At 35.9% G+C, this 23,576-nt stretch overlaps 1 protein-coding gene across 6 annotated transcripts in view; it reads right to left on the minus strand.

Annotated features, from left to right (window-relative positions):
• Qki (QKI, KH domain containing RNA binding) overlaps nt 1-23,576 on the minus strand; it is a 111,449-nt gene that overhangs the window by 26,602 nt on the left and 61,271 nt on the right. For all 6 annotated transcript variants that reach the window (XR_009058769.1, XM_057794816.1, XM_057794789.1 and 3 more), the window contains exon 4: nt 1,055-1,198. Coding sequence is in view for 5 of the 6 variants with exons in the window: in XM_057794816.1 (XP_057650799.1) it covers nt 1,055-1,198 (144 nt within the window). In the remaining variant the exon portion in view is untranslated. The remainder of the gene's footprint in view (nt 1-1,054; nt 1,199-23,576) is intronic.

The raw sequence follows: 23,576 nt of genomic DNA on the forward strand, positions 1-23,576 counted from the left end.
CAGAGGTTAAGAGCACTGACTGCTCTTACAGAGGTCCTGAGTTCAATTCCCAGCAGCCACATGGTGGCTCACAGCCATCTATAATGAGATCTGGTGCCCTCTTCTGGCATGCAAGCATACATGGAAGGAATGTTGTATACATAATAAATAAATAAATAATCTTTTTTTTTTTTGAAAAAAAGAGCAGTCAATATTTCCATGTTATTAATAAGAAAGAGATAGCTTAATAAATTATGTGAATTCAGGATCAGTCTGGTTTAGAAAACAAGTTCTAATACAGCCATGGCTGATACACAGAGAAACCTTATGTATGTGTGTTGCAAGCGTGGGGTGAATTGTTTGTTGGTTGGAGAGCCTCACTTTGAGTTGGATCCCCAGGATCTACAGTGGTGAGTGAGAACCACTTAAAAAATAACTTTCTTTTCATTTTCCATTAAAAAGAAAAAAACAGTATGTACCAACACAAAAGAGTGAAGAGGGAGAAAATGATGAGAAGAGGAAACACAAAAACAGATAACTGGATAATTTCCCATGAGACATAAATCTCAAATTTATTTTTAATATCTTAAAGATTCCCAAATATGCTTGTTAGTTTAGATTAGCAAAGTGTGTAAAACTCAGCTTTCAGTAAGAAAACAGTTTTTACAATGTTCTAACAAAGTTTTACTATGCAACATTAACTTTTCTACTGAGGGGGAAAAAAGCCAGAAGAGAACCTAGTGTACAGGCAATTCAAATAATGAGCTCCCACTAAGTCTACTTTCCCAACACAGTAATAGCTTCACAGACCTCCAACTTATTACACCCCCTCCCTTCCAAACACGGTCTCTTCACATAGCCTTGACTGCCCTGGAGCTCACTGTGTAAGCTAGGTTAATATCAAACTCAAAAGATTTGCCTGCCTCTGACTCTTGAGAACTGGAATTATAAGCATGTGCAAAAATGTTCAACTTACTCAATTTTTAAGAAAAACACAAGTCAAAAAATAAATAAAATCACTAACACATAACAACCCATTCTTTATTAACAAATGTAAATCATGAAAATTACTTACTGCAGGTACCAGTAACTTTTTCACTTCTTCAACTGCTCTCTTCAGCTTGATTTCTGCTCTGTTCTGAGCATCTTCCACAGTGATTAGTACATGTAAATCTTCATTTAGATGCTCCCAATTAGGCTTGCCTCTGTTTTGCTCCTCCTAAAAAATTTTTTTACAAAGCTCAATGTCACTAATACCGTTTTCCAAAGACAGAATATATATTCTGTAACATGAACCTATTGCTAGTTGCTTAAAGCCTTGTTTCTATTATTCTACTACAATGACATTACAAAGATTTTCAATTATTTCCCAAACCCAAACCAAAGCCTGGTAATGGGACTAGTCAGTCAAATGAGAACTCAATAAACATCCATGCTGCACCTACTATGTATCCAGCTGAGGTTATAAGTGACCAAGACAACCATAAGTGATAGTGCTGCTACTCTAGGAATCCTGCAGAGCCATTTCGAAAGCATAATGAGTCACTTCTTTACTTATAAGAAAACAAAGTTATCAAGGTTGAACAAGTCATTTACCAATATCACAGCAAACAAGCTGCTAATTTAGGAGATGAATCAAACTTATTCTCCAATTGAGTGATGCTTCCATTCATTGCAACACTTTTAAATAACACTGGTTCTAGTCAATACTAGGAAAAGTATTTTGAAAAATAGGTTCCATCATGTAAAAGAAATACATACTGTTTGATGTGACTATTTCAAGTAGTAATTATGGCAAAAATAAACCATAGCCAATGACTGTTGTAATTGTTTAACTGTATTTCTACTGACCTTTATTTTTAAAAATGAACTATTCAGTTGAATGGAGCACTCTTGCTCTTGCCCACACTCCAGTGAAAACCATGCACATGGGGATAGCACTAAATGGACGCAGTGGGTTTTAAAAAAATAAAACTAAAAAAGATGGACATGAAGTATGAAGATCAATGTATGTATGGGAATCCCAGGGGAATTGGACGTGGTTAGATTTGATATTTTACTGTATACACATACAAATTTTTCAAATATTAAAGTAAAAATGAAATATACAGTCTACTCTTGCATTGTATCAAGTCCTAAATACATGTTTCGTAGGTGACTGACTGTCTCTCCCTTCTGTGATAACTTCTGGTTACCAAGCAAGGAATATATGTACATGTTGAAAGCCTTATCAAATTACATGTTGAAAGCCTTATCAAACTACTTGCAAGATGAGGGCAGGCAGCCAAATACAGACTTAGGCAACTTATGAATGTACAAAGTCTTAAACTTGAAAAACAATTTAAGATTGTGAGTGTAAATATGACTGGTACACAGACTTAAAACAAATTATCAGAGGTAAAAAATAAAAACATCTTTTTTGTCAGACCTTTCTTGTAAAGAACATTAGTCTGTTACTGTGATTACAGTCAAGGGAAGTAAACTGATATGATAAAACAGGCTTTTCTATTACTTTGCACATTATTTGTTTTTTTTAATATTTATTTATTTATTATGTATACAATATTCTGTCTGTGTGTGTGCCTACATGCCAGAAGAGGGCATCAGACCCCATTACAGATGGTTGTGAGCCACCATGTGCACATTATTGAGGACAAACAATAAAGACAAAAGTAAGATTTACTAAGTACCAAGTTTTATCAACTAGTGACTTTAGTAGGAAAATGTACCTACATAGTCATGGCGAAATGGATTTCAAGAAAAAGTAGCAACAATCAAACATTATGCAAACTAGTTAGCCTGGAGCCTAACTATTTCAGTATTACATCACACCAATTCCTTTTAACACATATTGGCAAAGCTAGGTTCCTGGTGGTTACTGTATTTTAAAAGTACTTCCATGAAGACATCAATGTGAAATAAAATGGTGGCAATGCATCATCGGAAAATCTAAAGAGTACACAAGAAAACAACTACAAAAGCAATCAAAAAATATTAACTGTGGCTACTTAAAATATTTTCAATTTTAAGATTATATAAATACCAATTCAGTTACTTGTCAATATTTAATAAATAAAGGGATGGGCTCTTTCTTTTTACCTAGGGTATACCATAAAGAGATGTGAGTGCAAAGAGTCAATGAATCAAGAAACTGGGACCCCAGGCGTCATTTACATGGCAAAGAATACAACACACACATAATACTTCTGTGGCAAGATTCAATTTAAAAAGCAAATTTTAATGTTAAAGGATGTTTTTATTTCCCACCAAAGTTTTAATTTATTTATTTACTCATTTATATATTTGTTTATCTATTTGTTTTTTGGGGGGACAGGGTTTCTCTGTAGCTTTGGAACTAGCACTTGTAGACCAGGCTGGACTCGAACTCAGATCTGCCTGCCTCAGCCTCCCGAAAGCTGGGATTAAAGGCACTACCACACCGAAAATTTTTATTTATTTTTATCCCCCTGGTAGACTTGGGGGAAAATTTCTGTATTACCTGGTAAACTAAAAATGTGCCCATATGTCTAAATAAATTTTTCTTTCTTTCTTTCTTTCTTTCTTTCTTTCTTTCTTTCTTTCTTTCTATCTATCTATCTACTATCTATCTATCTACTATCTATCTATCTATCTATCTATCTATCTATCTATCTATCTATCTATCTATCTATCTACCTATCTACCTACCTACCTACCTACCTACCTACCTACCTACCTACCTACCTACCTACCTACCTATTTATCTATCTGGGATTTTCATTTCTAGCCAAGACAAAGAAGCAGAAGCAGCAAGACTCACTCCTCACTCTACTGACAACAACCAAAGTGTATGAGACAACAATCACAAACTAGAAATTAGAGAATGAAGAAGAAAAATAGCAATGATGAAGGCGCAGGGACCAACCTGCAACTACCCAACTTCATGGCTTTAGTTTTGGTCCACACACCTGTGAGTCCAGGAAAAGGAAAGCAGGCAAAGTTGAAGAGGGCTGGAGAGCTCTCAAGCACTACAGGCAACAGTTCCTAATGCATGCTAGGGAGAGAATTCTTAAAGGCCAGGAAGCAACCAAAGGATTCCACATCACAAAGTACCTAGCTCTCTCACATGGAGCTAGACTGAAACATCTCATGATTCACCAACAGCATACCAAAGGGAAACAATTCAACCTAGTATAAGCTACAGTATTGCCCAATAAATTACAAAACCAAGAACTAAGGGAACTACAGAAAAAAAAGAAAAAAAAAACTTAAGGAAACTAAACATTTCCAACCACCTCAACTACTTGCCAGGAAAAAAAAAAAAAAAAAAACAATAAACTAAGTGGCATTTTTAAGAGTAATAGGATATCTTCCCAACGATGTAAAATTCTCTATCTGCTGTCTAGTCAGAAATTAACAGTCACCAGGGCTGGGGAGATCACTAGGTGAATAAAATGCTTGCTTTGTATGCACAAGAACTAAGTTCAGATCCCTAACTCTACTAATAATAAGTAAGTAAGTAAGTAAGTAAGTAAGTGTGGGCCTAGAGCGCTCACTGGTCAACCAATCTATCTGAAACAGTGGACTCCAGGCTCAGTGAAAAACCTATTTTAAGAAATAAATGGGTACTATACTGAGCAGTGGTTGCTCTTCAAGAGAACCTGGTTCACTCCAAGAACATGGCAGCTCACAACTACCTTATCTGTAACTTCAGGCCCATGACATTTGACTCCCTTTTCTGGCCCCTGTTGGCATTGTACATACATGCTGTATAGACATACATGAAATAAAAAGTGAATGAATGAGGTAGAGACCTGGGGAGAAAGATGCTCAACCTCATGCTATTGCCTTTGTGTACACACACACGTGAACGAACACATACACAGAATGGTGGTGGTCATTAAAGATTGTATGAGATGAAAAAAGTAATTTAAAACAAATCTACTAATAACAAATGTTATAATAAAGACTTCAAAAGCTATTGTGTGTTTGTAATGTATACATACACTAGCAGGAGATATAAAAACTAATTCAAGGCATATCAGAAAAGATTAAAAATAAAACTGAAATCATGACTTACCACAGAAATTTTATGCACAAAAAACACAAAAGTCAAAGAACTTAAAAAAAAGATATTACCTGCCTTGTAGGAACAAAGAATAGGTTGCAATATAATCTGCAATTATGCTTTAACTTACTGAAGGAATAAATTTCTGAGTGATAAAATTTTTGAGTCTTTAGAATTCTGTTTTGCTATTCTAACCATATTTGAGTGAGATTCTAAGCACATCTTGGCCGGAACACAGACACAACGGATTAAAGTTTTGTCTTGTTTTTTAAGACTAATTTTTATCTTCTAAGGTCATGTCAAATTCCTTTCTCGCAAGCCATTTTCTAGGTTAAGTGAAAAGTATCAAGAATCTTTTCTTCAAAGAGAGGACCATTCATAAAATTTCAAGAGGACTGACATGTAGTCATTTAGCGCAGAGAACTCTTCCCAATTGCAATGGTGATGTTTCTTTGTTTTTGTTTTTTTAATGTAGCTTTAAGGCACTTTCAGTGGACAACCATTTCTTTAAAATAAATAAAAAATTACCTACTTATTATTTTAAAGCTGCTACATCTAGTGACCTAAAAGTAGGATTTAAAACACCATTCTAAACATTTGAGAAACAACTACTGTTTTGATTATGTGGTATCAAGTCTGCCAGTTTTGCAGTTTGAAACTCAGTTCTAATTGCAGAACTTGTTTAAATAAAGGAATTCTGTAACATGAACAGCATCAGAGCAAACTGACTGTCCACCCTGGAAAGACTCTTTGAAGTTTTTATCTCCAGTCAGGCAAATCAGAACAAGATTATCTGTCCTCTTGTGCTCTTAAGGTGAAAGCTCTCAGGATTAAATCCTTTGGAAAATTATTTTATAAATCTACATATACTGAAACAAACCAGTTTCTAACAAGTTTTATCATTAGGTCAAATATCAAAACACAACAATTTTCAGTTATATATATCATCTTAAGTTAGTTTAAGAAATATGTATTTCATTAGTGAGGAAAAAAGACACCAAGAATTTAAAGGAGAGCAAGAGAGAAAAAGATGGGAGGGTCTGGAGGTAAAGTGATGGAAGGAAGAAATGTTATCATCTCAAAAAACAAAAGCACTTGAGCAGAAAAACCGGACATAAAGTACATTCCACACTGTACAATTCTTCCAGTCATAAAGCTAACCTCAAATCCTATTTCTTAAATTTGAGTCAAACAAAAATCCTGCTTTGCAAACAAGAAAAATTTACTCATACATAAATACCAGAATAATTTTTATATTTAGTTTATTGAAACTGTTTTAAGAAAAATATAGGCAGCAAGAATTAAGCAAATTCTCATTAAACTGAGTTTAGACAAGAACAACTGTTCATTCAAAGAATTTGTATTATTTAATGTCAATTGTTTTCTTAAGTTTAAAACAGAAGATGCTGGAAGTGGGTGAAGTATGTTCGCAGTCCCAGCACTAGAGAGAAGCAGGTAGGAGAATTCAGTTTGAAGCTAGTTTGATGGTAATAAACCTTAGTCTGAACTACACACAGTAACACCCTGAAACACACACACACCAACTATGGATATAAGAACTGACCCCAGTGCTTAATCTTTACACAATATACCTAAGAGTGTCTGGTGTACAATGAATAATTTATTGCTCTACTCTTCGTTTTCACAGATTTGAATCTTTTATATCCTCGTGAGTGTTCTAGATGTTAATTTCCATATCTGTTATTAACAGCTCTACATTCAACTGATGAAATGTCAAATGTACTAGTTCCTAACATTTACTCTGCTAGCAAATACTAAACCCAGTTTTATCATCATGTACTTTAACTCACTATATTAGGCTAACATATACCATATTTATGCTAGAAATTACTTCCTAAAATATACAGGAAAGTATTTTGCATGTAATAAATACTGAAGAAACATTTGATAATAACTTATTTTACTATAAACTGAAAATAGCAAGTAACACAAAATATACTGGCTAAACATTAATTTATGCCCCGGACTCTGTGTGATCTATTCTATTATGAAAATGTTACTTCACAGCTGCCCTTGTGGCATTTTGAACCCATCACTACCAAACAATTGCAGAATGACTTGAATTGAGTGCAACAGATCCAAGTGGTGCTGGTTCACATCTTTAATCCCAGTGTTTGGGAGTCACACACTTTTAATCCCAGCACTAGTGAGCTAGAAACAGGAGTGATATGGCTGGGTGGAGAGAGGAATATAAAGGGGAAAAGACAGGAACTCCATGGAGTGTGGAGTCTGAGGATTCGTGGAGACAGGACCTCAACCATTCAGTCTGAAGATCTGATAAAGGTAAAAAGCTTTTCAAGTGGTTGGCTGCTTTGCTTTTCTGATCTTCAGCTTGAACCCCAATATCTGTCTCTGGGTTTTTATTATTCGTACCACACCTTGGCAAGATAACAGGTACATAATTTATAACTGTTTGGATTCCATGGTGCCAAGCACTCATCACATATTACTATGATTATATGATTACTGGAGTGCTAGGCACACAGAAAATTTTGAAATGTTAAATTTCTTGATTGTAGTTTTTTTCCTTAGTATCAAAGTTAGAATCAGTAATTTTTTAAAGAAGAGTATCAGACCATGGTTAAATAGACTCAGGAAACAAATATTTTGTAACGTTTAAGATTATCTTAAAAGTTATCTGCTTTTGCCTGAAAATTCATAGCTAGGTAAGCAACCAAGATCACAGAGGTAATCTACAGCAACATTTTAAAACTCTACAGGTATTTCTACTGCACAGCTAGGAGACAGAAGGCAGACACAGCAACGGAACACCTCTATACTTATTTAATGATCTGAAAGAAATACCATCTGGTAGAGGTAAATATATAGAGAGATATAATTAATTCTGGATTATTCAAATGGCTACTGATTTTATGAGCAGTCCTTTTTCTAATATTTAAAAAAATCTTCACTACAATATTTCACATACCCATACGTAGGCAGAGTTTCTTTATGTCTTGACAGACACTCCCAAATAACCATTCACATTCTTAATATTAATTATACAAGTTTGACCAAAAGTTTAGGTTTGTCTCCAGCTAGCTCTTACAATATACATTAACCCACTTCTATTAATCTATGAGCTGCTCTGAGGAGCCTCATTTACCTCATCTATGAAATTTCCATGTTGTTTCTACCAAGTCTGGCTTGTGCCCACCCTTCTCCCCAGCATTCTTTCTGTCCCCAAAATTCTGCCTAGCAACTGACCAATCAGGTTTTTATTAACAATGAGAACACATTTTCACGATTTTCAGGATTATTCCATGGCACCAATACTTGTGGTTTTTTTTTCTAAAAGGTCCATTTTACATAATTTGAAAACTGAAAGATTCTCTGGGCATTTCTCATTTGGTACATCTATTATACAAAACCTATAACACTAAGACTTTGCTTCTGATATTTCATTTACATTTGGCTAACAAAATAACTACAGAAATTTTTCACGTATTTTTTCTGTAATCTGAACAGCAAAGCAAAACCATAACACAGTACAGTTAGTGCAGCAAGGCACAGTGTCACGCCCATCCATTTCTCTTCAATATTTTTATTTCCTTTGGGTGCTTTTGCAACATCATCCCTCAGAATCAAACAGGTGTTTATTTTTTGAAAATTTAAAGGCATCATTTTAAAAACATTCTTTAATGATGCTGTTAGCAAAGCCCGTGTCAAAAGCATGAACAGTGTAGGGCTAACAGAGGCCATGCCAAAACAAAGTACCAATGTCAACCATCTCACCAACTCCCCATTTTATAAGGTTTACAGGTAAAAAGTTTCATGAATCCCCTATCTAAGTTATAGTTTCATATTAAAATTTCATAACTTCCAAGAAACCACTTTTGAAAATGCCAAAAATTACTTGCCATCTAAAAATCATATTACATTCACAACTTTTTTACTTGCATAAAACTGAATTTTAGAAAATGTTCTATATATGATCTATGTTATAATATTAATTAATTGCTATTAAATGTTAGCCACCACATTAATGATTTCCCTGGTCATGGACAGCTCCACTCCATTTAAGACAAGAATATCTAAATTACATAAATCATAACTTTGCTCAGACCAAAACCTACATGACCACTCTCCTTCACACTGAACATATTAACATATGAGTTTGCGCTCAACACCAACAAAATCACTAAGAGTTAGGTAGAACACAGGGGCCTGGCTGATCTATATCTTCCAGAAATATCTAACACCACTATTTCTTAGTCAACAATGAAATTAACCAAAACATGGGGAGCTACTGTTAGAGTGATTATTTGGTGTCGTGGATTCCTAAGTTGTGGTTGGTGCCTTAGTTAGGTTAACTCTAGCTGCCGGGATTCCCATTTAGGCTTACTGCTTAGGGTAGCCCGTAAAATGATTTGTTCCTTCTCAAGAGACAAATGAATAAAAACATCGTGTATGGCTTTCAAATTCCTAGCTCTGAAATCCTTCACTGCATTCTTCCTAATGTTTTCACAACATCTACACTTAATTCTACTGATCTGCAGCATTTCAGTCATTCTAAGAAATTTCTTTTTCTTTTTTTTTATAGTTTATCTACTATACATTGTGTGTATGACGTAACATGAAGGGTGCAGTTGCCCGATCCTGCAAGGGGACAAATTTGGTAAACTGATTATCCTTTCCACTGTGGATCTACAGGGGTTGAATCAGTGTCAAATCTACACAGCAAGCATTTACCCACTCGGTCATCTCAAGGATAAATTCTAAGTCATGTAAGTGCCACAGCAACATTTCTGAAGCCTGGCATGTCTTACTAATGTTGTGAGGCATCAGTGAAACACTGCTGTTCTTGCACAGCCATTGCTGCTGTGATCCCCATGCTTTAAATCCTCACCAAGATGCCCAAAGAGTAATGCTTAGCCATTTTTCCAAACCAGTTTCTAGTGACAGAGGATATTAAGAAGGCTGCAAAGACAATGAGGCAGGACCATCTTGTCTGCTGCTTGCTTAGAAGGTCCTGGGTTCCTTGGTTAATGCTCCCCTTTACAAATATGACAGAAGCAGAGGTAACAGCCCTTTGCATACCTGGTACACACGAGACTCAGCTATAAATATGGTTCCTGCTTTTGTTGTCAACCAGAAAGTCTACTTCCAATCAGGAAGCACTCACTGGTCTTCGATAAATGCCGCACATCACGGCCCCGGTCTGCCAGCTTCGGGAAAGGGGCTGGAGGTTGAGTTTACAGACGCAGAGACAGATTGACACACAGACCTCCAAACGCTGGTTCAGAAAGCCCCAAGAATGCCCCTTTATTCTGTTCAGGGGCAGATTATATAGAGATAGCCACACACAAGCCAAACCCACCAGAAACCACTCTCCTGCCATCAGGCACTCAGATCAGGGGAAAACAAATTGTTTACAAGAAATTCAGGATCTGTGGTCTCACTGCTCCCAACATCTCCCCCCTAAATTTTTTTATAAAACAGAAGACCCTCCTGTCCACACAGCCTTTTGGTCTCTACTGCACCTAGATTCACTTTGGCCAGCACTCTATTGAACCTGTACTCAGGAGAGAGAGACAGCCTCTCCTCAGGAGAATACTGGCTTTTAGGAAACACAAGAGAGCAACTTAAGCCTGTAAGACAGGTAGATTCAAGTATCCCAGAGCCTTTAAATTTGGACTTTCAAATTTAAATTAAAAGACTGCCCTATTGTAAGAACAGGTAGATTTATGGCTAGTACAACAAATGTCTAGTTCACATCTGTTAATATTGCTAATGCCTCTTATGTGGTGAAACAACTCAATGGCTACTTGAATAGCCCTTGAAATGTTACAATTAGCACACCAGATTGTAACTGTTTAGCCAAAGGGATGGTTGAATACCATAGCCCAAATGGGAGGCTGGGTCCAGTGGTAATTGGGGACCCTATTTATTGCTGGCAATCTTAATGCCTATTGCCATGGGCATTCATTTCTGAATTCTGTGTAAGATCAGACAACCCATGGGAATGCAGCATATGGTCACTTAGCAAGTCCTTCTGTGTCTGTTGGCCAGTAACTTGAACACACTCCAGGTTTGGTTGCAAATACTGCTCCCAACAGATAAACATGTGTTGAATTGTGGCAACAAACTAACTTGTTAGTTTAGTTAAGATAAAAACCAGACTTTTAATAGTCCCTGACAACACATATTAAAACTTCATTCTTAAAGTTCCTATATTATCAACACTGACAGCACAGACTACTATGACATAAAAAAAAAAAAACACGATTAAAAATAAAGACACTTCTTCCTTTAATGTGTATCACAGTAAACAATGAAAAGATTAAGCCAACAAAAAGCTATTAAAATGATACGGCTATTAAAGATAATAAATTCATTGTTTTTCAATTTAATGCACATTTTGCTAATTTTCACAAAAACATCATGAGTTCATCTTTAGTATCCTTGTTCAATAAATTTCATACATATCAGAACATGTTCTTTATTGCTTTCCTTCTCCTAACTTTTCATCTACTTCAGTGCTCTTTATAAAGTGAAAACACACCTCTCTGAGGAACACTCTTAATTTTCCATCTCAAGCTGATTTCTAACTCATACCCTCTACTGTTTAAGAACAGACTGGAAACTTTGAGACTCCTGAATCTAACAAGATTTTCCTTATAGAACAAAACACAGTGAGCATGCCTAGCATCCAACATACACTTCAGTATAGTGTTCTCACTGGATCTGCTTCGCTGCAAAAATATGTGCCTTAAAGTACTTCTGGTACTTTCTACTTTACATATTTTTAAGGCATGGTATTTGGTAAACACAGCTTTGTGACCATAATCTTTTATCATACCCTAGAAATTTCTATACAAAGAATTAAGCCCGAAAAAAGTTTTAAATTATTTTCTGTTCTATATGCTTTCTTTTATTAAAACAAAAACCCAGAGACAGATATTGGGGTTCAAGCTGAAGATCAGAAAAGCAAAGCAGTCAACCACTAGAAAGATCTTTCTACCAAATCTACAGACCAATGGGCGAGGTCCTGTCTCCACGAATCCTCAGGCGTCACACTCCATTGAGTTCTTGTCTCTTCCCCTTTACATTCCACTCTCCACCCAGCAATATTAATATTGCTCCTGTCTCTAGCTCACTAGTGCTGGGATTAAGAGTGAGTCCTAAACACTGGGATTAAAGGTATGAGCCACCACCACTGGATCTGTTTCTGGATCAATCTTGTGTAGCCCAGTGTAGCCTTGAACTCACAGAGATCTGCCTGCCTCTGTCACCTAAGTCATGAGATTAATGGTGTGTGCCACCACTGCCTGGCCTCTAGTGACTTAGCTTTGCATTTTGAACTTCAGGCAAGCTTTATTTATTCAAATACAAATAAAATATCACTATAATTTCTTACTTTTCATAATAATTTGTTTTTTAGAGAATCTATTCTTATCTAAATTTTCTAATATTTGTCCCAGATTTCCTCATATAGCAAGATATACTGGCACATACCTGAAATTTCAGAGCTAATGATGTACAGATAGGAGGATCAAGAGTTCAAAGTCATACTGGGATACATGAGACTCTGTCTCGAAACAGTTCAGTACATGTATTTCCTCAAAAAGGTCTATAGGATATATCATCCTCCATTTTTTCAGATACTAGTTATCAGTATTCTCTACCTGTTGTGAATCAACCTAATTAGAAGCTTTACCTCCTGTGCTGACATTTGAAATACAGATATTCAGTTTCATCACATTTCTTTATTGTCCTTTTTCAATTTCAGTAACTTCCATCTTACAGCTCTTAGTTTCTTTTTAGTTATACTGAGCTTAGATTGCTGGTATTTGCTGTTTCTAAGCCAGAAAATATTTATAAATAAAATTCTCCTTTAAACAAGTTTTTACCTCATAAATTTTGCTGTCTTGTAATTTATATTCATTCAACTAAAACTATTTTCTGGTTTCCAACCTATGACTTGGCCAATAGATCACAGAGTTGTGCTGCTTATTTTCAAAATATTTGGTACTTCATTCCTTGATGGCCAAAGATTACATTATAAAATTCTCATCTTTTCTTACTCCAAGACATAACATAGGTTCCATTCTAGTGCACTTAGAAGAAAACGTGAATTTCCCAATGATGAGGTACAATATTTTAGCAATGCCCAGAAGGCCAAGGTAGTGGGGATAAAGTCCATCTCTTCACTCAGTGACTTAAAAACTCCTTCTGATTGTGAAATTACTCTTTCTACTTTTATCTAATTTCGACTCATATTTTAAAAGTTCTGTATTTAGGCTGTTAAATTCTGATAAATCATTACAAAGTATTCCCTTTTTATTTCCTCTTGAAACTACTATATTTTACATCAGAGACACTTACTAGTTTCCGGAAAGACTGTTTCCATGTATCTATTTCAACCTCCCTCTGTCTTCCTATTCAGTATTCTTTCCTTGTGGCATAGCTCTTGATGTGCTTTCATGAAAGCCTCTGTGCTCTGAGGTGCATTTCTTCCACTGTTACTTAAGCAATTTCTAACAGGGCTGAAGCTGCAGCTCCATTTGAAATTTTCTCCATGTACTATTCTGTGGTTCTCGGTTTTCCTTTCCAGACTCTTCTGTACCCTAACCTATCAGATCCATCAGCATTTTCTTATTCATTTATTGTATTTTTAATGGATGTTATGTGTTCCTGGTTGTATGTCTGTGTAACAGGTGTGTGTGCAGGAACTACCACCAGAAGTGAGAAGACATCAGATCCCCTAGAACTAGAGCTTCAAGTGATTGTGAGCAATCATGTGGTGCTAGGAGTCCAACCCTAGTCTTCTGCAAGAGCACCAAGTGCTCTTAACCACTACTGGACCATCTCTTCGGCCTCTGTTGGAGTATGTTCCATAACTGCATTGTACTTTTTAACTTTAGTAGCTTTCTAATTATACTTCTTAAAGAGCAGTATTTTTATGGTTGTCATCATAGAAAGAAAAGTTACAAATTAGATTTTAATTTTATATGATCTACATACATTTATTTGTTTGCTATTTCACATAATGTGTAGAAATCTTGTAATCATATAGGTCAACATATATTTTCACATAATTTATGAAATCTATATTATCAAATAACCATTATCTTTTATGAAGAAATTATAATGTATCCGGTAAGGCCTACTTATCAGGATATTTACTATTACTGGTGGTAGCCATTTCCTTCTAAGCAACCAATTTTCAGTTATTATAATTTTTCTTTAGTCTAAAGGACACTCATTCACATTTCCTAGTGTAATCAGCATGCTGACAATCAGTTCTTGTATCTTATTTCATTTTCACTTAAGAGTCATTTTTTACTAGTTAGATAATTCAGGTATTTGTGTTTTTTAACAGTCTCGTTTTTAGAAGCTATTTTCCTCTTTCCATTTATTTTCTGCTAAATTTCAGCCATTTAATGTTTTGTATATAATTTTCTTTTCTCTCTGCTTTAAAGATTTTTTAAAAATGTAACAGAAACAGAGAAAATGGGGGGCGGGGGAGGCCCTAGAAGAAAAGGTACAGGTTAGCGACTTGGGAAAAGTATATATTCAAAAGCACCAAGGTTTGTTACTAAAGCACTGTCTCCCTATGTACATATATTGGGCTATTTTTAACTCTTTAATGTAGCCTCAGTAGTTTTCTAATTATACCTATAGGCAATACTTTTAAGGTTATATGATCTATTACATTTACTACTTAACCAGCACTTGAATTGATAATCTCCCTGCTTTAGCACTCGAAATATTTGGGAATGTAAGTATGAGCCAGCACACCTGGGTAAGATTGGCCCTTTGTTACCTGGTGTCCAAGATCTATTCTGATATAGCTCATTGTACATCGTCTGTGTGTTCATTCCACCTTATTGTTGGCTGGTTATCTGGAACCTGACTATATCTTCCAAAAAAACTCCAGAGGTTCTAAGCGAGCATTTCTTCAAACATTTTTTTCAAGGTCATCTGTTTTCCCCTTCCCTTGGATGTCAAATACATGTCTGCTACACCATCTGAGTGGCAACTAAGAGTAGCATCAACATCAAAGAAGCCAGTCGAAAACAATGAAGGGAACCCCTTACCCTAGCCTAAAAGCAACAAAAAGAGCATGTAGAGAAAAACAAAACAAAATAAAATCTGGATACACAAATTGGAGAAAAGATGGGCACTGTGTAAACTAATGGTATTGAACCTCATGGCCCAGGGCTTTTGCACACGTGTTTTCCCAGCATCTTAGCCCATTCTATTCTATGGGACTCTTTCATATATAAACTGTTTCTATCCCATTGCCTTGTCATGTGTCCCTAGTGTACTTCTTTATCCCTGGGCACAAAGAAGCTAGAAACTTAAGCAGGTGCCCCTGGAACTCTGATCTGCACCTATAATATGCAAAACCAGTTTTTCCAAATTCTCCTCATCCCTTGATTCTCTACTACCTTCAAATATATAGTAAGGTCAATCCAGTAAAGGTTATTCAGTTATCAAAATTTATTCACCCATAACAGATTCTATTTTGAAGTTTTTAATTTCCATGTCATCCTAACTATTTCTATTTTCCTGCTTGTATTGTCCATCTCTCCCTATCTTAGTTTATCCGAATCTTAAGGACAGGATGTCAAAACACCTGTGGGGTGAGGCATGGTAGTACACGCCTACTATTACAGCATTTGGAAGTCTGAAGATTCTAGTTTGAGGGTAGCCTAGGCTACCTTGCAAGATGACTTTAAATGTAACTATCTCTTAGTTTTAAGAATGTAGCTCATCTTCAGGTCCTAATTTTGAACTGCATGACTGTAGGCAAAGGCAGCTCATTTGGTTTTTTGGCCATCCTTACCCAAAATAATCACATAGATACTGTATTAATTACAATACTTATTGGCCAATAGCTTAAGCATATTTTTAGTTAGCTCTCTTAAATTCTGTTATTTCAGTTTGTTTGCCTTTAGCTGTCTGGTTCCTAGCAGGCAATCATGTCGGTTCAATGAAGAACTACAAATTTTGCTCTTGTACACCAACTGGCCTTAGTGTCACACCTTCAGCTCATACTATTTAAGTTCTTTCAACCACACTGTGAATCCTGCAGCTAAAATCTGGGAACTCCTTTGTCATCTTTTCTCTCCTCATCTATAGCATTAGGGATTCCTCAACATTAAATTCATGATACTCACTGTGCTGTGAACAGGTTCAAAAACCAGGCCTACAAACATTCTTCTTCCAAGAACTTCACTTTGAATTCTGAAGTTCTTTCTTCAGTTATTTGTAGAAGTTGTCCTAACAGAAATTTACACATGCAGTACAAAAAGTACCCAAGTTCTTACATTGACAATTCAAAACTTTCTGTCATAGGAATTATCAATAGCTCTACATTCAAACATCAAGCAGCTGTGGTCTTGGGGCTGGTTATGACACTTTCTCCTGACACCAGGGTTTCTTTCTAGGCAGCAAGCACAGCTTCATCTCTATTCAAATGTGATGTAGCACACTCAAATTTCATATTACACCTGTAAAACAGCTTCAATACCCACTGCCTGTTCTCAGACTCATCTTCCTGGTTACTTTACCCTTAAATCTGAACTGGTTCTCTAGTTTCTTCCAGAAAGTACTTCTAGGTAACAAAAGGGCAAGGGGGAGGAAGGCGCGCACGTGCAGCCCCCCACACACACACCTCCTAGCCAGTGAGGAAGAAGTGACTAAAAGTAGATGTGATCTTAAAGCACAATTTTAGGATGAGGAAATAGCTTGGCCAAAAAGTACCTGTTGCATACTCTTGAGGACTTCAGTTCAATCCCCAGAATCTGGGCAAAAACATCAGGCTCAGTGTTATCATAATAATTCTAGCACTAGTAGGTGGGGACAGGTGGCTTAACATCACACCAATCAGAGATCCTACTCAAAAAATAAGGGACAGTCAGATGACAACTAGGGTTGACTTCTGGACTTCACAAGCACACACATGAACACACTCACACACAAAAAAGACGGGAGGGGATACTAAGGGTAGGAAAGTTTCAGCAGGTAAGACATGTGGCAATAAAATAGCCTGGTAACCCGAGTCTGGTCTCGGTGAAAAACAACTCATGAAGTTGTCCTCTAATCTCCACAAGTGTGCCACACAGCACAGGTATGCCTCGGCACACAGGCAGGTGTGTGCGTGTGCACACACATACTATGCCTGGCTTCAACTTCATGAGAGTAACTGAAACGTCTGTTAATTCCACCTCAACTAGGCTTTTTTCTAAGAATGAGGGAAATTTTTCAGAAAACCATTAGTATTCTTAAAAACAAAGTTTAGTAATCCTAAATTTTAGGTTTAGATAAACTTTTTTCGAGAAAAAGGAAAAACTTTTGAAATGAGAAAAAAAATAGTTTAAGGTGATAATGATTTTGTGGTTTGTTTTTGTTTTTTTGAGTGGGAGGGAGTTTCAGGCATTTCAATAGTCTCCTGGCTCAGTCTAAATCCTTGAATCTTAAAGACTTTGGTCTCATGCTGAACCTATGTTTTCCACAGGTACTGAATGACTAAGAAGAACTGGCTTGACAGTAATTGAAACTAAAATATGTTTTGAGCCTTTGTTATATATGTAAATTCAATGTGAAAATATAAAAAGAGCCTTAAGTAGTCTGAAAACCTTGAAATTAATGGCTATAAACTTTCAATGGCATTTAAGGACTTTAAGGATATAACATCTCTCAAATTAATAATATAGTGAAAAGAAAAATCAACAATAATCCAAAGACTCATATTATGGCAAACAGGTTAACCTCAAAGGGCTTTTAAAACAAAAACAAAAACAAAAAAAAAACCCTGTCAACTAACAATTTGAGAGGGGAAGGGGTTCTTCCCATCAGAAAACCAAGTATATTCTAGTAGTAGTTTTAGTTGAGTGAGGTCAATGGGCACTGCTCTCCATGTCAAACAAAGCAGATAACTGACAGTCGTTCTGGCACCATCCCTTAAGCAAAACACACAATGGATACACAGCAATGGCTCTCAAAGCTCAGGCTCTGTTACAACTGAGCTCCAGTGTGTGTCAGAGTCACATTCACTTCTGTATTACACAAGCATACATTTACTGCTCAGCCAGACACCTATAATTAAGCACAAGAAGACTATAATGCTAATATTCAGGATAGCTTGCAAGTTTAGAGTTTCCCTCCCCGCCCCCAGAAGCATGATTGCCTTTCATTTTAAAGTTTGAAGTAGCTACAGTTCACTTAGTTTTGATTACATAGCAATTAGATATGCAAATATACAGATCCAGAAAAATACATTTTCAGGCTTCAGATTGTGAGCAATCAGGCCCATTCTCTTCTCTTGTACATACAAGCAAACTCATTAAACAACTATTGTCTCAGGGCATGTCTGCCTCAAGCTCCCCCACCCACTTTGGTAATGTCATAAACAACCTGAATACACTGCAGCTGCCATCTATCTTTCTTTTGGTGACTTCCTAAATGTGTACTCAAAAGCACTGCATGGGAAGCATGGAAAATTACCAAAGAGAACAATATACATGTTCTAGCCTTAACACCAAGTTACTAAGGTTAGATGATGCAAGACCTGTCATCACAAAACTGACTAAAATTACTTTTTAATATACAATTTTAAAAATTATTGTGTATTAGCTCATGTCTGAAATTTAAACATACCAGGTAAGTTGAGGAAGAAGAACTGTCTTTAATTTGAGACTAGTATGAACTATTTAATAAATTCCAGGCTAGCCTGAGCTACAGAATGCAATCTTATCATTAAAATTTTTTCTACTAAATGATATCAGTAATTAATAAGCTAAAACAAGTGGGGTCAGCAAGATGGCTCAGCAGGTAAAGGTGCTTGCCACATAAGCCTGGCAACCCAAGTTTGGTACCCAGAACCCAAATAAAGATGGAATAAAAAAACAATTCCACAGTTGTCCAGTCACCTACACACACACACACACACACACACACACACACAAACACACACATTGTACAAACATATCATTCACAAAAAAATATACACAGCCAATAATAATAAACAAATAAATAAGTATTTAAATACTATAAATACTCAGGGCCCAGACTTAAAACGCTTGTATATACATTTGTGATGAGGTGAATGGTAAGCATGGGGAGTTTTTTCCATTTTAAAATTATTTCAAAAGAGAGAGTTAAAAAAAAAAGACATTACATACTGCTAAGCCTTTATTTTTCCAGATTTACTAAAAAGATTTTGCCTGAAAAAGTCATTCCCAAACAACAAAATGTTATCAGTGAAAATAGAACTCACTTTTCCTGTACAAAAGGAGCCATTTGTCACCACTGAGGACTTCAACCGAATCATGCAACTGTTCAGTTTTTTCTCTCTTATGGTTTCCATTTTTACAACCATATGTAAGCTGGTGGTGTGGTATGGTCTAGATTTGCTGCCCCAAATTCAGAGTGAGAAAACCCACAATAAAACAATGGCAAGTTGGATCTTTGAGGAGGTAGTCTGGCTTCAAAAGGAGGAAATATCTATCTCCCTTTCTGTTCCTTACATCTATCTGTTCAACCACACTTCTCTTTGTGGAGGATAACATCAGTGGAGTCTCCTATGGAGTACACTGAGCAAATACTGGATCCTGCTAGTGCCTCGATCTTTGGAATTCTACAGCCTCAAGAAAAGCAACAGTTTCTATTCATTATATACTACCTATTCTCATATATTTGGTTACAGTGGCACAAATAGACCTTGCTGAACAATGTGGTTCTAGAATTTTAGTTTACAAAAAAAGCACAGGCTTAGACTAGTTTAACAGCAACCAATGATAACATCCTTGTGAGTACAGCATTTAAACTAGCTTCTAATTGTACAAAATCAACACCAAGAATTTAGGGGAATTTGAGCGACCAGGGACAAACATCAGAAATCCTGAATTTTGTCACCAAGATCACCATACGGTATCTTTTAACTATGGACAATAGAGAGCATGACAGATCATCTGTGGAATTACACACACCTTAGCACACAGCATGTCCCATTTCAAAGCACTACCAACATCATTTGGCAATTATCAATTTTTATTTCACACCAAATGATTCCTAATACCATGTCAAATTATATACATATATATTAATTTTTACTTAAAACCTTCCGTCAGTTACTCCTGTATGTGTATAAACATAAAACCATGAGCTGTTCACTACAGATTTGTTTTCTACTGACAGTAAGTCTACAAAAGAAATCTCGTATTTTAAAGTGTACAGTAAATTCCAATTATGGAACATTTCTGAACAGCTACACTTCCTACTAAAATTTTAAGATAAATGAAAACACTGGACCATGTATTTAAGGCAGATCTGACACAAAAATCTTAGGCTATTAGTTAATCCCATTAACTAATGGAAAGGTTAAGTGCCCTGTCCTGTATATAGTATTCTAAATTTGATAGGTTAAATGATTTGAGAGTCCTATAATGAGTAACTAAGAACCCCAGTGCTCTGGGAGTAAATAGAAAGTCTGTTAATAATCACATCACAGCAGTTATACAGCTTGGGTTATTTTGGACAAATTAAGAGATAAGGACATACTTCTATAGCCTCATACCTATTATGATATTGAAAAAAATAACCTTCACACACCATCAAAACATAAGGTGACAGGTAAGACTCAGAAGCATCACTGCTTGTGTTTTCTCTTTTCTCTTAAACAAATCATGTCTTTTATTTCCTCCAAGAAAACTGGGAAATAAATGCAGCAAAACTAGGTAAAACACAACTTACGTAATTTCCTGGACAGTCAGAGTTAATCCCCAACCAACACTCAGTAGGAATACAAAAGCAAAAAATAAATATTAAGTTAATAAAAATTTCATTTAAGTAAGAATTTTAAAAGTAAATTGTCAAGTTTTTCTCATACTGAAGTAAACTACACCATTATAAAAACAATTCAAAATGTTTGTCATTACAGTTGTTTTAAAGGGTAAAGTAATAAAGTATATAAGAATGGAATTTACCATCCTACATTATAAAATGAAGTAAAGATATCAAGTAAGCAGACTTGATATTGAAGAGAAATTAGCTAAAAGATATAAATTGTAACTCAACAGAAAATGGAGGCTACAAAAAATATTTTAGTCTATCAGAAACAACAAAACTAGGAAGTATAAATGAAATTACAGAAACATAAAAAAAAAAAATGGGCACAAGTCATTAACCGAATTCTGAAACCATTATGTGTAGCACAAATAATAAAAATCCAGAGACTGACATGGGGGGTCAAGCTGAAGATCAGAAAAGCAAAGCAGTCAGCCACTATAGAGTTCTTACCTCTACTTTGAACCAAAAAAAAAAAAAAAAAAAAAAAACAACGATCCTGCCTCCATTAATTCTCAGAATGAGACTGTGCCTGAAACCTGTTTCCTCCCATCATAAACTCTTCTCTAGAGCTTGGATTAAAGGTATGAGCTGCCACTACCACCTGGATCTGTTTTTGGATCAATCTTCTGTAGCCCAGGGTAGCCTTGAACTTGAGCCTGGGATTTAAGGTATGGGCCACCACTGCCTGACCTCTAGTCACTTAGTTTAGCAATCAAATTTTCAGGCAACGCTTTATTTATTAAAATACAAATAAAATGGAGACAAGAGTGTTATGGGTGGAGAGTGGAATATGAAGAGGAAAAGATAAGAACTCACTGGATTGTGGCACCTGAGATATGGTGGAGATAGAGAGCAATCTAGGCAGTCTGAAGATTGACGGTTCGGTCTGAGCGTTAGAAGAGGTAAAAGGTCTCTCTAGTGGCTTACTGCCCTGCTTCTCTGATCTACAGCTTTAACCCCTTTATCTATCTCTGGTTATCTAATCTGGGTTTTGATTATCTGTGCTACAATTATGCAAATATCTATTGGAAATATTCTTGGTTATAAATTTAAAGCTGACCAGGCACATGCCTCTAATCCCAGCACTTAGGAGACAGAGGTAGACCAAGTTTTAAGGCCAGCCTGTTCTCTAGGACAGTCAGGAATACACAAACAAAAAACAAAACAAAACCCCGTTTCAAGAAAAGAACAGCAACAACAAAGAAAAACGAAAACCAAAAAATTTTAAAAGGGAAAAGTTAATCTTATGCTATAGTAAAAAACATATGGCAAGCACTATTGTTATCCACCTGATTACAATGAGCATCAACAGAAAGAGCCAACCCCATACTTTCTAACTGCTAAATGTCGTATATTGAGAAAAAAAAATCACATCGCTTGGAGATAGCAATATGAAATCTTTGGAATGAGATAAAGGGATTTTTTTTTAAAAAAAAAAAAGATTTTCATCATTTTAAAGTTCTGTATAGATGTCTATGTGTACAGTTATGTGCACAAGAGTACTGACATCTGTGGAGTCCAGAAAAGGGTATCACACACCCGAAGTTACAGGAAGCTGTAAGCTACCCAACGTTAGCACTGGGACTGAAGTCGGGTCCGAGGCAAGATTGCAGGTGCTCTTAACCTTAATATAGCACCGATTTAAAGAAATATCTCTATTATAGGGATAAATAATAATAATGTCTGTGGCGTATACACTTGGGGTGTAAAAGTCAGTTCTCACAATATGTACTAAAATAAAATCATCAAGAATACTGAACCCTAAATTCCTGCTCTTAGAAAAAAAATGGGGTTAGGCTTCATGAATACATGAGGTCACATTTTTATTAACAAATCAATGCATAAAACTAAGTTTTATATATGTTCTTGTTTAAAGAAACTTGTTTAAATTTTAAATATCAACTGTTGATTTCATTAACACTAAACAAACAATCAACAAACTGTATCTAGTTTCTCTGATGTGGCCGTTTGCTCTGTAAGGTAGCACAGCCTTTTGCTCAAGAACACGACTAGACAAGTCCCTCAGCAGCATACTTAAGGGAATATCTGGAAGAGAAGATCGCATAAGCATAAGCATGAGGTACTAAATAGACTGTGACGGGAACAGGGCGTGTTGTGTGAACGCTAGAGCAGAAAGGCAGTGTCTCATCTTGTTTCGTCTCAATGGAAAATCTTTAGATGATTCCTTTCTGTCATTATGTATGCTTCCATGAGTAAATCCAAGTATCACAAATATTTCTGAGTTACAAATAAGTCTTACCGAGTTGGTAAAATTATAAATAGAAAATATTGTAAATGATGAACAGCTATGTGTGCCCCTCAAAATAAAATGCTAAAAATTACACCAAACCAATTTTAAAGGAGCACAGAAATTCGTTGTACTTCTAAAAAATAAACAAAAGCAAACAAAATCCCCCATATATTTTATTTCAAATGTGTGTCTATCTATGCACATGTGCATGCATATGTGCCCACAATCCAGATGTGGCTTTAGATACCCTGGAGCTGGAGTTGTATGCAGTTGTGAGCCACCTGCTTTGGGTGCTGGGAACCAAACTGCAGTCCTTGCAAGCACACTGTATATTCTAGCAATGGAGCCATCTCTCTAGTGTCCACTGTACTACTCTCACACCTCATCTATGAGTATAATTTTTTATTAAATAAGAATTAAAGAACTTGTACTTTCAGAGCAGTAGAAATGATCCCTTCATTATGTTCGTATCTTTTA

Source organism: Chionomys nivalis, chromosome 2, assembly GCF_950005125.1.
Source record: "Chionomys nivalis chromosome 2, mChiNiv1.1, whole genome shotgun sequence".
Classification (NCBI taxonomy): Eukaryota; Metazoa; Chordata; class Mammalia; order Rodentia; family Cricetidae; genus Chionomys; species Chionomys nivalis.